The sequence below is a fragment of the Falco punctatus genome, assembly GCF_963210335.1.
Source record: "Falco punctatus genome assembly, chromosome: 6".
NCBI classification, from domain to species: domain Eukaryota; kingdom Metazoa; phylum Chordata; class Aves; order Falconiformes; family Falconidae; genus Falco; species Falco punctatus.
In genome coordinates this window covers 37,310,320-37,325,594 of record NC_137585.1, presented here as the reverse complement: position 1 = coordinate 37,325,594, position 15,275 = coordinate 37,310,320, and the positions used below count along the sequence as shown (strand labels likewise).

General features: G+C 37.0%; 1 protein-coding gene across 3 annotated transcripts in view; it reads left to right on the top strand.

Annotated features, from left to right (window-relative positions):
• The window catches only part of LOC308066155 (putative RNA-binding protein Luc7-like 2), a 35,616-nt gene that overhangs the window by 12,153 nt on the left and 8,188 nt on the right, over positions 1-15,275 (top strand). For all 3 annotated transcript variants that reach the window (XM_080393138.1, XM_080393137.1, XM_080393139.1), the window contains 5 exons: positions 9,161-9,259; positions 10,117-10,227; positions 10,904-11,047; positions 12,122-12,298; positions 14,557-14,648. In XM_080393138.1, the coding sequence (XP_080249264.1) occupies positions 9,161-9,259; positions 10,117-10,227; positions 10,904-11,047; positions 12,122-12,298; positions 14,557-14,648 (623 nt within the window). The remainder of the gene's footprint in view (positions 1-9,160; positions 9,260-10,116; positions 10,228-10,903; positions 11,048-12,121; positions 12,299-14,556; positions 14,649-15,275) is intronic.

Genomic DNA, 15,275 nt, shown 5'->3' with positions numbered 1-15,275 from the left:
TGTGTTTGGCATATACTGAAGATAATTTGCACTGAAGATACTGCATGTTGCACATAATTTCCTTACCTTCAAGTAGTTCTTTTCAGTAAGTGATAACAAACTGATAGCAATGTATTGTGCCTCAATGCATATTTAGTTTTATTTTTAACTTTTCTGTGCATTACTGCCAAAACAAAATGAGGGGGGAGAAAGGAGAAGAATGTGTTCCTCTTCACCCATCTGTTACGTTGTGCAGTGTTTTGGTTGTGTGATGAGCAAAATAGCTCATGGATGGGGGACGATACGGGATATACCAGTATGCTATAAAAACATACAAAATCATTGGTCAGAATCCATAAGAAGATACTGTTAAAAGATTCATTTTACAGCTTTTCATTGTGGTCTAATTTCTATAAGCAGAGATTTCTGGAACAGCTGTCTTTAAGAAGTATGAAGTGTTTATCTTTAGAACTTACAAAGTTGTAGGTATCATGCCAGTAATGCCTCTTATGGTGCAGACCAAGCACGTAGTTTGAGCCTACTTACCCAGTTTAAGTCCTCAAGTTCTCATCTGTCTCACACTGGATTCTGCTGCTGCTCTTGGAGTACTAAATTAAACAGCTTATTCAGTGAATATGAATATCCCTCTCTGGTTTTTTGTGTTGTGTTTTGGGGTTTTTTTTAGTTTTGTTTGGGTTTGGGGTTTTTTTCCCTCTTTCTCATCATGATGCAGTTAGTCACCATACTGCAAAGTGTGTTCAACGATGCAATTCTGGGTCCAAAAAACCAATGACTAGTTTAATCCTTTCAGCGGGAGTAGTAGAAAGGGACTCGTAAGAGACAGGCTTTATCTGACCCATGTGATGTTCTGCTTTTGCCTCATCATGGGTCTGAAGAAATGGATCTTCTCTCTTAATAGCAGTTTTTAAAAGGGCAAGAAGGATGTAGTGTGACTAAACAGTTTATCATTGTTTTGGAAAATGACTGGAGTTTTCATAGGAAAATTTTGATGCATTTGCATGTTCAAGGTCTGTAGTTAACAAAGATTGAGTGAATTTTTATTTTTTTTAATTTAAATCCAGTGTTTTATGCTTCTGAAAGAATAAATTCTCTGGGGACATACTGGAAATAACTGGACATTAATTGCCCTTTTTGTGTGTGTGTGTGTTTCACAAGATAGCACAATTCTTATGAATTGCGTATTGCTGTTCCCATCTGCAAAACCCAGACTTCTATGCTGTTCTGATTTACCCACGCTTTCAAAACCACTCAGGAAGGACATTCACAGATAACGCAAGAGAAACAGAATGACTCATATGAGTAGGCTCTGTTAATTTAGTGTGTTCTTTTCCTTAATGGCCAAATAACCAAAACTCTGCCAAGGAATTGATTTCTTTTGACAATAAAATCATGTTCCCCAGGCTGCTATGTATTGGTAGAAGTAGTATGTGTATACTTTTCTTAAAAGATAGGAGACTTTCTCTTTGTTGTCCAGATTTCTGCATGCATTCTCTCTTCTATTGTTAGATGAAGTGTGCGCTTATTTTTAAGAATACTATACGAAGTCTCTTGTTATTTTTATAGACTCCTGCAGAACATTTGCAGTTGGTGTTTTCCCTCACGTTTCTTTGATCAGATTTACCTTCTGGTTAACATTAGAAACATTTCAGGAAAAAAGCATCCATACAAATTAGTAAAGTTTTGAGTTTTACTAGGAAAACTAGGTTGTCTAGGTTAAGAACAATGCACAGCTTCCTATTTTTTTGAGCTTGCTTTTGCACTTTTCTATGTCTTGCTCCCTCAGAGTAGTTTGTATTTAAAGGAACAAGAAAATTATCTTGAAGGGAACCCTAAATATTTTATTTAGGAGTGTAAAGCCATAAAAAAATTATATGTATTCTGTAATTTAATTCTTCTAGCTGCTGTTGCCAATGGAACAGTTCATTCTGTATCAGTTACCCTCTTATTCCGCTTTTCCGGATAGACTTGTCTAGTCTGTTAATGAACTTCAGTTGTTACCTACTTAAATCAGAGATTTGGGTTACATTCCTGTTTTATTTTGTTTCATTTTATTTAGGGACATGGTTTTGTGCTGCTAGGTTTTGTAGACTTGAAAATTTGAAGTCAGTCCATCAGAGGTGTCTTAGTGCCTGGCGGAGATGATTTTGTGTCACTTTTTTGGGAGAAACAGAGAGAATACGGGTTGGGATTTTTTTGTGGTCCACTTCTAAGGGCAATGGGAATAATGAGCTACATGGAAGGCATTGGTAAAATAGTGTGTCCCAACGGCAAAAATGTAAACAAAGATAAAATTGTTGCATCCTCTTTAAGTTTATTAAATTCTAATTCCAAATCTGTTATGCCTTGTGATTATCTTTTTATTTGAAATGTGTTTTGAAGTTTGTGTGAGACAAGCAATAAACTAACTGATAAGATCACAGAAGTGATGTTCTAGTCAAGGTTGTAGAACGGTGCCTGTTCAGAACCTGCTTTTGACAGTGCCTCTTACAAAAGCTCTTTTATTTTTAACTGACGTTTTTTCATGCTTTGGTGCTCTGCTTCTTTTTCATAATGATCGCTTGGGCACTGGTTCACATGCATGTCAGTAGTTTAAGAGTTGGTTCATCCATTTCCAGTTGAGAATTTTATAACAAGAGATGCATAAGACTTTGCAAATCCTGACTACTGGCACACTGAATAGTTTACCACTTAGCAATTTTTATTTAAAATCTTTTGCCTTAAAGGTTTAACACTTTGGCAGTTTTTTTATCTTTAATAGATGCTGATGATCGGGCTTGTGGATGTTTTGAGTTTTTTTTCCAAGTCATGGTTCTTGATTTGTTTTTCATTGGCATTACAAAAATGTTTGTTTATATTTATCTGTATGATGAGATTAGGACTGAAGCTTTGTATGTAGGACTCAGATGACTCCCCTGTAATGGTACAAACCAATTAAGCACCATTCTCTGCATGTAAGCTCTGTGCTGTCTTCAGCAGGTTTTACAAGATACATAAGAATGTGTTTTCTCTATCTTTGTATGTTTCTGAATTAATAGCTGAGTACTAATGAAAACTACAAGGTGGGAAGATTTAAAGCAAATATCTTTAATGGGTTAAAAGTAGTAATGTCCTGAATATTTATAGTAACCCACTAGCTATCTTTTATGAGCCCAAGCAGTTCAACGCTTCTGCAGCCATCTGACTTTCTTAGTAGCTTGATTGTGCTTCCTTGGTGAAAAAAATTTACAAATACTGTACGTGGTCTTGCAAACCATGGTTGAGGAACTCCTTTCTCCTCAGTGAATTACCTTTGTATTTATGTGTATTTATTGAAGAACATTGCTTCTTGCATTTTATTTATGCAGACTTCAAAGTATGCCCTGTCAGCTCAGTCCTGAACTTAAGCCTATCTTCAGGTGCTCATGAATTTATTGCACTCAGCTCTTCAGGACTTTTGCTGACTAAAACCGTATTGATTGAGACCTTGGTTTAGCAACATACTTTAATACGTGATTAACTTTAAGCTTATTAGGGGTGGAATTCAGCTCCAGATTAAGACATCTAAATTTAGGTTTCAGCTGAGGAGCTAGGCGTGGAAGCTTGCACTAGAGTCAGAAGGGATCCTAGGCAGTGGAGCCCAGAGGAAGATTCGGGTCACCTGACACTGGGTCTCCCTCTCAAGGTGGGCTGAATCCATTTAGGCTCACTGACTGTACTGTCTAGATCTCCTTTTACTGTGGAAGTTTGGGTAGTTGACACATCTGCAGATAGGTGTTAGGTGTTAGGAAGGTGTTTTAATCTGGAGTTGATTTCTTTGCCAGTAGTCCTGTTGGCTCAGTGGAACTATTTCTATGCTGAAAACCTAGATGTGCCAGTGTGATTCTTTGCTGTGGTGTTACAAAAAGCAGGCATTCTTCTGGAGGGTATCAGATTTTCAGTTCAGAACTGATTTGATCATGCAAATTCAGTTTCACAAATGAAATCAAATTAGGCTTGCATGAGCTACCTCAATTTGTAGCCTTCAGCCCAGTGGTGCTGAATTGTAAAGTGCTTTGTTGTCCTAGCAAGTGATCATGACAGTCTCTTAAAACATAATTCTTCATTTCTTTGACCAGTGCCAGGAAAGTGAACTGATTGTACCATATTCCACATTAATGGGGTTAATTTATCTAGGTGAAGGGTGGTTTTGTTACTCTGCATGGTTATCTAACTGCAATGTTAATATGTTACGTAGGCTATAAGACAGATTACTACGTGAACGCTGAAATACCTCATTTGAAAGTAAGAAAGACTACTGCTAGCTTTGTCTTTCAATGAAGATCTATTCTAAGGACTTGAAGTCTTCAGAAGTGAGAGTATGGTTAAAGGGAGAAATGTCTTTAAAATAGTATACTTCTGAAGATACCTGGAATTATCAGTGGTTGCTAAGGTCTCCAGTAACTTAGTAATTTCTGCCTCTCTTTTTTTAGCTCAGCACTGTTTTCCTGCTAGTGAAATCCTGCAAGTTCTATGATCTTAAAGGCTCCCCTTCTGAATATGTGCTGCCTGTGAGAAAGGATGGGCTTTATCACAAGTCTAAAAATCTGTCAAACAGAATTGTTAGTGCAAATGAAAAGTAATTTTCATAATAAGGAGGATCTCAGCAAAGAGTCCTAACTGCAGCTTCTTGTTATCAGTGGCCAGGGTGTTCTCATACAGACCCCAGCGAGTGCCTTGGCAGGTTGATAAAGGGAGAGATCAGGTTGCTCCAATATACGTTTTCCAGTAATGTCAGAGCTTCCTAAACAAACAAACAATCTAAAAATCCTCTTGCTGAATGTGAACTGCTTTGGTAAAGGTATCTTTATAGCTAGAAAGAATTCTTTACATAAACACCACCCAGAGTATCTTCTTTCAAAACCTATCAAAGATCCATGCTGGGTTTAGAGGCATTGATAGTGTGTGATACTATGTCACACTTGGCTCAACATCAGCCCTCTGTGTTTTAAGTAGCTTTGGCTTTTCTGTGTTCTTTTCGCACTCCATAGAGTACATTCAGCAATATAACATGGGATGTCAAAGGAATGTGTAGTAGTAGTAAAAGTGCCAAAAGTGGGAATTTTCCTGTAGGTAGCTCAAGATCCAAAAAGCAAGCTGCCTTAATTTCATGTTCCAGAAGCAGTATCACATCAGAGTTTAGTCTCAGATTCAGTTATTAGTGTCAGCTACTCTTGAGTGCACATTTATTTTGCAGATGAACTCTTCAAGTTCTCTATTGCCTAAGTCCTTGGCTTGCTCTTCCATATCTATTCATACTTAACTCATGTGATTATCTTCTTTTTCTTTTTTTTAACCTGATTTGATTGAAGCAGAGCTATGCATCGTTGTTAAATTCAGTGTATGTAATCAATATTTCTGTATTAATACCAAAGGCATTCTTTCTGTTTTGTGGGTGAGATGACAATTATTACTAAATCATTTCATTATGAGGTTGTTTGGCATGACAAGTTGTCTAAACTTCAGCTCTGGGAAATCAAGTCGTTTTGATTTCCTGTCTAACGCTGAGAAATAGAGTAGTACAGAAAACGATGAAGTTATTGGTAGAAGGCACTAGTTTCTTAAGCAGAGCTCGGCAATAGCAACAGGACTCTTGACACCCTGCTTTGCCTCTTGGTTGCCTAGACTATTTTCTAGAATAATCTTCAGCAATAGCTTTCCCTTGTAAGAAAGATTCTCCGAATATGTAGGGTTTTTTTCTGGTTTTAATCTTCAGTAGAAGTTCAGTAACTGCAAAAAACCCTAAAGCATGGCTTCACATATTCAATGAACTTCAGCTATGTCTAGCCTGTGGACTTGGATGTTCTCACCTTTATTTGCTTTACTTATCAGGACTCCTCTGTAAATATCTTTAAGTAGTGTAAGTCTGTCTGAAAGTCAGTGTATCAACAGTGAAATACAATTTATGTGCATTCTTTTTAAGGCTTCATTAGTAGCTCAGTGTCTGAACATTAGTCCCCCTCGTAGCCATCTTCCGTTCAAATTTAATTGATCTTTGAATGGCTGACTACAAATGCTGCTTCTTTGCCTCTAGGGGAGGGCACGTCTTTGCACCAAATCACAAGATGGACATGTGGAAAATGAAAAATAATGTGTCTTACTGTATCTTCTGTCCATTTCCATCTGTTGTCCATCTACTTTTCAGCTAGCCATGTGCTCTGCAATCCTGATCCAGCATAGACTTTTGACAGTAACGAATTGTCCCTGAGATGAGTTGTCTTTGCCTGATGTTGCATGATCTATGCCAGGAGAAGCACTTTCTAGCCTGATTTTGCAGTTGATATGCAAACTGGCTTAAGGGTTTTAAAGGTGTTTCTGTTATGTCTCTACATTGGGGTTTGCTAATTGAGCTTTTAAGACAGAAACTTAGTAGTAATATTTCTGCAAAGGTACTTTCAAAGGATTAGCCAAAACTAGAATAGTGTTAAGGAGCAGTTCCAACAATAATACAACCTCTTAAGCAGCAAAGCTAATGAAAAAGAATCCTTTTCTCTTGTACCTGTTCGTTCTTGCGTGCTGTCTGTTATGCCACATGAGTATTTGTAATACTGCTCTCTGTTAGATCAAAAAGGGGAAGGGGAGCCAACATTTTTTGTCTTCTGATTGAGACATCTAACAAAAAGAAATCCTCTGTAACAGCCCTGCTAATACTAGTGAAGGTATTCAAGAGTTTCTGAAGTGGCATCTTGATACTGTAAGAGGGACCTGCTGAAGTCCACCATTACATTTCCCCCTACATACTGTCAGCACATCTGTTTGCGTGGCTGCCTGACAGTTGGACAAAGGTACACTGCTGAAAAATTGCCTCTGTTTTTGATTTGCTAAGGTATGTTTTACCCAGTCAGTGCCTCGATTGTATTTAACTGCACAGGCAGATGTGCTGTCATGGGATGGCACAGTGCAGTAATAAAGGGAGGACAGAAATTTTTTCAGTAGTAATGCTTGCTTAGAGTCATTACCATCCTTTCAGGCTATGGATTTACAATTCCCAGTAAGAAGAAATCAGAAAATGTTCTTTTTTAAGGAGGGCAAATCCAACCCAAAGAGAGCGAAAAGAAGCATAAAACACAAGTGAACAGTGTGTTACAGTAGTATTATGTGGATTCTGCAATTTTTAGTGTGTGATGGAAGTTTTTAATGCATTTATTCTAAGTGTGTGTAGATTGCGTACTAGAATAGCATTTTTCTGATGCTGTGGCAGATGTGTTTCAGGCTTTTTGTCATTGTACTCAGATCTATTAAAGTGTGTCACTAGCCTTATCCATGCATTTAGAACTGGAGCGCTTCACTTAAACAGGATTGGCCTCGAGTTTTACAAATTAACCTTAAATGGATCAGCATAAAGACAAGCTTTTCACAATTTTAGGAGGATTTTTTTAAAGTGTCTATTTTCAGATAATTTTACAATGTGAAATAATATTCTTTCATATTGCTTTTCTAGTACTGAAGTATTTTCCTGAAAGAATGCTGCAGTTTAAATAATGTCAGCATCTAATGACTTGGGAATACATATGTGTAATACTTCACTCAGCTTCAAGGTCTTTGTGGATTTGCATCAGTTAACACATTTGCTGAGGCCCTGTGTAGTTGCAAAAGGACGAGCTAATTTTTTTCAGTATTGCAGTCAGATGTTCTCTATTGCAATCAAATGTTTTCTGGAAAACAGATTTATGGTGGCTGAATGGTATTTAAATAACTAGTTTATCAAAAACTTTGAAGTTAAAAATTCTGTATTTTAACAATGTTTATTCTGTCTCTTAACATTTGAAATAAACCAAAAACTTCCATGAAAATGACTTCAATGGATTTGTTGAAACATCTAACTGATGATTTGAGAAGTTGAAAGCAGTTGCTGTTGGGGGGGGTTTACTATACTTGTGAGGCTTGAATTGCTACTTAAATGCAAGTGCTTAATTGCTTAAAAAAAAAAAAGATTTGGCTCAGGTCCAAATGACTGCCCGAAGTTTGAGTTAAAATCCATCCTTTATTTACAAAACTCACAACACAGGTTATTAATCATTTCAGCTTTGGTTCTAAAACTGTTACTAAACTACAACAGTAACAACTTTTTCCATCAGAGTTCAACTTGAATTACAGGCTTTCAGTGTTAAGAAAGGATTAATGTTTCTTTGTACTAAGTGAGCAGTGCTAAGAATGGACTTAACTGAAACTGCTGGTTTTAAGTGATACAACTAATAATCACTTTCAATGATTATACATCAACCTATGCTTTTGCAGAGAGCGTGCCTTGGTTTTGTTCAGTTATGTTTCCATTACAAATTGGGTTTTTTGGTCATGTGCACATTGCTTTGTTTTGATCACCAAACTTTCATGGAACAGATGGAATTAGAATTCCTTATGCTATGTGGTATGCAAATTTCAATTTAAACCAGTATTTGTTACTCGGTAAGATTCTAGGTGCACTCTTCTCAGTGGAGTTGCATACAAGATTAGTGATGCAGCCTGCCTAGCTTTTTAAGTTCACGCTTCTTGCCTACCCTTCCTACAATGGTTTTAGATTACAAGTAAAATACCTATACTTTTTTTCCCCCCTGATTCTTGAACATAGTCCAACACTCTGCTTATCTTCACTCATCTCCAGAGTGTTTTGCCAGGATTTGATTTTTTGCTGTCTGTCTTGAAATGTTCCAAGAACAGTTTTTAAGCAGCACTTAAAGTGGTGCTATGGTTGTAGATGTTTCAGGTGATGAATATAACTGGAACGCATACCATATAGAGTGTGCAGACTGTTCAGATCAAGCATTTGAACCGTTTAATTGCCAGTTATTTGCAGGGAGCTTGGTTTTCCTAAGTTATTTTAATTCAATACAGGATGTCCCATTTCAGTCACTTTTTTGAATTTTCAATAAAACAAAAGTTTTGCAGAACATTAATGATACTTTAATGCAAACAGCTATCCTGGTAAGATAAGCGGTTCATTCTGTCTGCTTTTATTACTTCCTGATTCATGCGTTTTTATTAAAGATCTTGTATTGTCTTACAGCTTTATTAAACTGTCCTGTCATTCCCATAGCAAAGATGATTTGCTTCAGAATATTTGACTGTTGAAGAAAATCATGCTGACTTCATTCCTTGTAACATTTCTGAAAAGTTTCACGCCACTTTCCCCTCTGTCTCTTTTCAGAGAATGGACCTTGGAGAATGTCTGAAGGTGCATGACCTGGCATTAAGGGCAGACTATGAAATAGCATCCAAAGATCAAGATTTCTTCTTTGAGCTTGATGTATGTATTTTGTCTTAATGGTGAAGAGGAAGCACAATGTTTTGTACCTAGTTGGATTAAACTGAGCAACAAAAGTTTGCATACAGAGGGAAAACTTTTGGAAAGTAATTTTATAGAAAGAGGGAGAAACCGTTGGCACTGTTGGATAAAGGATACATGCCTCTTCATGGCTATGTATGAGTATTGGATTTGTATTGGTAGTTGGCTCTAGGCAGAACTGTTAACAGCCTTCCATGGAACAAATTATCATAAACCTGGATGCTGTCTTAGTGTTATAGCAAGCAAATGTTAAGGCTCTGTATGCTTTGAAGAGAATCATACTATGCTTATTGAAGAAAGTAATTTTGTATAGGGGATAGAAAAATCATATGCTATGTCCTAGTACACCATAGTCTGAGTAATACGGTTTTGAACTCCCAACTAGAAAGTTAGTCTCCACTAGGACAAAAAGTGTTGGGGTTTTTGTTGTTGTTCAGAGGGATAGCGTTAATATGCTTAATAGCTTAAGACCCTAGTGAAAAAAGCTATGGTATTGCATGTATTGGCTGGATGAAGTGAACTGAATATCCTTTGAAGAATTTTAATGCATGTTAGAAATGGTCACTTCTTAAGAGAAGACTTAAGACAGATTCACTTCCAAATTTCTGCAAATACTTACAACTATGACAACATGTAGACTGATTTGTGAAGTGTTTATTAATACGTGTGATTAGTCACCATAAACTGCTACTTTATTGTTTTACAAAGCTTTCACTAATTGAGAAAAAGTTAAGTCTTAATAAACCTGGAAAGTGTTAAGGCTAATGAAATACTCATGTTCTGGACAGCATTGATCAGTGTTCTTATTGATGTTTTAGGCAATGGACCACCTGCAGTCGTTTATTGCGGACTGTGACAGGAGAACAGAAGTGGCTAAGAAAAGACTAGCAGAAACCCAGGAAGAGATCAGTGCTGAAGTTGCAGCTAAAGTAAGCAACGTAAAACTAGTTCCTGAAGTCTCTTTGAAGGCCTGTTTTTATAAGGAGCCAACTTAAGGCTTTGGCAAGCTATCAAATCTGAAAATTCATCCTGAGGAGAGGAAAAAAAAAGACACTTTCTGTGTCCTTCCCAAAACTGCCTTTAAAGCATGGAGAGGAAAACACAGGGAAGAGAGATCTCTTCATTTATTTGAGCTCAGGCAACTTGACACTCTGTGATACCGTGCCATACAAATTTAGTAATTCTTACACTTTTTGATCAAAACTTCATCCATAAAGTAAACAAAATTTGGCGTGATTTTCTCTAGATCTTGTAACTGGGGAAAAAAAAACCTATAATTTTTCTGCACATATGTGCACGTGGTAGGAGAAGTGGTTGTATGAACACTGATTTTGCAAGACTATGGTGTAGACAACAGTGTGGATTCCTTGAATTTTCTGAACAAAATCCTGCTCTGGAGTTGGTTCATAGACTTGGTAACTCAGCCTTTCTCTGTGTGTTTTTACCTGAGGCAACTTATCTTTCACTTTTACCTGGAGAAGTTATCTCTGCATGTTTCTTTTGATTCTCTTCTACTGATTTTGTATATAATAACTCAGTAGTAGTTCAGATTGTTTTCCATAATTAGAACCATTTCCTGTGTTAAGCCTTTCTTTGTCTTTCAAGGCTGAGAGAGTTCATGAGTTGAATGAAGAAATCGGGAAACTTCTGGCCAAAGTAGAACAGCTTGGAGCTGATGGGAATGTGGAAGAATCTCAAAAAGTAATGGATGAAGTGGAGAAGGCTCGGGTAAAGAAGAGAGAAGCAGAAGTAAGTTGATTGTTTAAGGTTTGGGGGATGGAGAGGGCAGGGTCCAATATTAAATTGGTTGGCATCTGTGTAATGCAAGATGTCTTATCTGCTGTCATTTCCTTAATGACTTCATATAATACTAAATAATTTGCTTTGCAGCATCCTGTACAGTTACAAATTTCTACCTTTAAATACACTGCTGTACTATTAAAATTATACTTACTTCCATAGATGATGCATTTATCTTAGTTTAGCTGTATTGGCCAGTTGTATCTGTGGATACTGCAGTTGCATCATTTGGGCTGATTGTTCAGTCTCATGGCTCTTGCTGTGGCAATCCTTTGTGCCTTGTGGTGTGCTGACGTGGCTCATCGTGGAAAGCTTCAGTGAACTGAACCATTGTCTTCATTGAAAGATAGTTAGTCAGTGCCTTAAGTATCAGGCAAGTCAATGCAACCCTTGTAACGTTCAGGTGGCAGAATTCACCAAGAGCTTTTCCATATTGTATTTCACAAAGATACTTACATTTATAGAAACAAGTATCTGCAGTTGTTTCGATGGTACCAGAGGGGTTGCTGACAGCCTTACCTCTCTGTCATCTGAGTGTCTGTAGATAAATTTTGCTTGGATAACTTGTTTAATTAGTGTCTAAAATGCAGGTAGGTTTCTCAGGAAACTACTGCTCATTTAAACTGGGTTCAGAATTGGAACAGGTGTAATAGTTAAATAATAGTTTAACATAATAATTGTAGTGTTAATTTGTATTCATTATCCCATGTGAAAAGGTTGTTCATCCTTCTAAGTAGTATGATCTTAAGTAAAGGTAATGACCATCCCACTCTGTTTAATTTGCAAAACCAGTTGCTGATGTTCTGGTTTTAAATATGGCCAATCTTCAAAATAGGAACCTGCCTTCTATCTTAATGAGACAGTTGATTTATGAATAGTGTGAATTAACTTAAGGGTGTGCTGGAGTACATTAAATTTTTTTACCTGTTCGTAGCGTATCTTTGGTAAAATGTGATCTTTGTACTTCTGTGCATTGAGAAGTAACCATTAGCAATATTTCCCGCCCCCCCCCCCCCCCCCCAGGAAGTATACAGGAATTCTATGCCTGCCTCCAGCTTTCAGCAGCAGAAGCTACGGGTTTGTGAAGTGTGCTCAGCTTACCTTGGTCTTCACGACAATGACCGACGACTTGCTGACCACTTTGGAGGAAAACTACATTTAGGATTTATTGAAATAAGAGAGAAGCTTGAGGAACTCAGGGTAAATCATTCTTAGATCTTTGTGTGTGTATATGTGTGTGCTCCTACTTAATTATTTGCCAGGCAACCTTAATGGAACATTTCTTTCAGAGTGTGTGAATTTTTTTTTTTATTATTACTTTAAAATCTAGGATTTCACTAGTCTACAAAACACTAAACATTCTAATTAAATATCTTTTATCTGTATAATTTGATAAGATGACCTCTTTTGCTCTGAGGTATATTAAAACATGTTCAAAGTAAGACATCTTGGGAACAAAGAGTGCAATTCTACTTGTAAAATGGAGAACTGTATTTTGAATCACAGTGATGCAGAAACATGTGGCAGCCACAAGGGATAGCCAAATGGACTTCACTTTTAGCCAGTTGTTTGGCTAAAAGTAATAATGAATCTCTTGCAAATACAACATGTAATGGACCTAAGCAAGTGATACTTGATTTATTTAATTAGGATAAAATTTTAATAGGACTGGTGTTGAAATCCTCCTTTTTTGGTACCAGTACATAAGGAGGATGGTAACACACCGCAAAGGTTTTTTTGAAAAAGATCTGCAGAAATGCTTGGAGCTCAAACAGCCTGCTGTGTGGTGAAAGATCAAAACTCTTATTTGTTTATTTTATCCAGACAAAGATTAGGAGGTGACACTCATTCTGTAGTTACCAAAACCTGAAAATGAGTTGGTTTTTTAAGTAATTTTTGCAGCTTAACTGACAAGAGACAAAATAAATAAGTTCCAACAGCTCAAGGCTGTGGCTATCCAAAGCCAGAATACAAAAAGATATATATCTTGAAGTCAGGCTAGCTATTGAAATAATTGTTATGGGGAGGTTGCATGTTCTCTATAGCTTGAAGATTTGAAATCCAGTTGGAATATTATCCTAAACAACACTACCTTGACCAGAAATCACATACTAGAAGACGTACTGGAATTAGATTCTAGACTCCTGGTATTCAGGAGGATGGATTTGGATGCAAGATGATGTCATTTATCATCTTAATATACAAATTCTGGAGTGCAAGGCTCAATTAAGCATTTAACTGTAAAAGTCACTAAAGGCAAGAGCTAAACGAGTTGAAGCTCTATAAGCAGAAAATGCTGATACTGAGTTTGAATGTATTGGCTTGGTCTCTATTTCATAATATTCCAGCTGTCTTGCATGGATACTGAGACTTACCCTTTGGAAATCCCAACTCTTTCTGTTTACTTCATTGGCAATTTAGGCTCCCAAATACAGCTTCTGTAACTTAAGCCTTAGATGTCTAGAACAGATCATGTGTGCTTCCTATCATCCCTCCATGAAATTATGCAGAGTCACTTGAATAAGAAACCTTGCTTGTAGTTACTGATATTGCACAAGGAAGTATAGATACAATTTGACATAAAGGGTTGAAATAACTGATTATTTACACCATTTGGAAAAAAAATGCATGGATAATTATTTCACATTCCCAAAGCATCAATAAAATAATCTTTTGAAGTACTTCGCTAACAAAAAAAGAAAACAATAACTATCCCCTCCTTCCTCAGAGCTCTCCTCAGAGATCTAATCAAGATGCTGCTGGGGCAATTCCACATCTCAGAAGAAGGTCTTTACAAAGAGTTGAATTTCTTGCATCATGTCCAGAAGGTGGCGAGACTTGGGTTTGGCCAGATCTCCAGTTGTGAGTTCCACATCTGAGGGCCCTCTACTGAGCGTGCCTTGTCCCCAGTAGTAGTGAGTTCAACCTGGGGGCTATCAGCTGAAGCATCCTTTCTAATTATATGTCTCATGTTCACAATACGGAAACAAGTAGCTTCAAAACTAGCTATGAATCCAACCAAGTCCTTTAAGACTAAGGATTTCTTTATGTCACAGCATAGCTGAAGGAGTTAATAAAACAATTACCTCTCCCAGTTCTGATTCCTTTCTATCTCTCCCCAGTAGCCAAAATATGATAGGATTGGCATAGAAACTCTCACATTAAAGGCATGACTGACTGCTCTGACTTCCCTTTTGTGGAAAACTTAATATAACTATAAATTTCAGGTATTTTTGTAACACCTATCTATCTGCTGCAGCACCTCTGCAATAACTTCTGTTTCTTGGGGAGAAAAACCCACAGATACATATACTGAGGAAGAGAGAGGGAATAATATACACACAGCAAAGGGAATATACATGAGGGAGAGAACTGAATGTTAACTGTCTAGATTATTTTTATAGCACCTTCCTTTGAGAAATTTTGAAATGTAACTTAATGTATTCCTTTGCTTTTAGAGGATTGTGGCTGATAAACAAGAGAAACGAAATCAGGAACGTCTGAAACGTAGAGAGGAGAGGGAAAGAGAAGAAAGGGAGAAACTAAGGAGGTAGGGATCTATTTTAATTGCGTATACATAATGACTGATTTAATTTTAATGGGACAACTGTGATGTAGTTTGTACACATTTCTAAATCTGAAGAATCACAATAGTCTGCATTCCTTGGAAACTTAAAAAGACATGAAATTCGCTCTCAATCCAACTCTTAAAATGTCAATTGCTTTTATAGAAAGCCCTTTTTAAAAACTACAGATAGAAGTGTCTCTACATATTTGAACAAATGGCCTTTGAATGAGATGATTTTCAGGTGTGTACCTTGTTTTGAGACCTGACAGATGTGAGCTTACATGCATGTGAGCTTCTAACATCTGATAGAGGTTATTTTCTGTATAGATATTAGATATTGGAAGTAGTTGAATGTATGACTGAGGAAAGTAATTCCCTGTTCCTCTGTGAAGTAGTTTCCAGGCCTTGTGGGGCTAAAGCAGAATGGAATCTGAACTGCAGTTCGCTTGACCTGTTAGCTTCGGAGGTCAACAATATAAATTTATGAAATCTATTGCAGTCTGATAATACATGCCTGACAAATAAGGGAGTACTGACATGAACTGTAAGCTTTTTCTGTGGGAGGAGTGGGAATAAAGAGGCAGGTTAGATTTTCTTTGGGGTTCATAG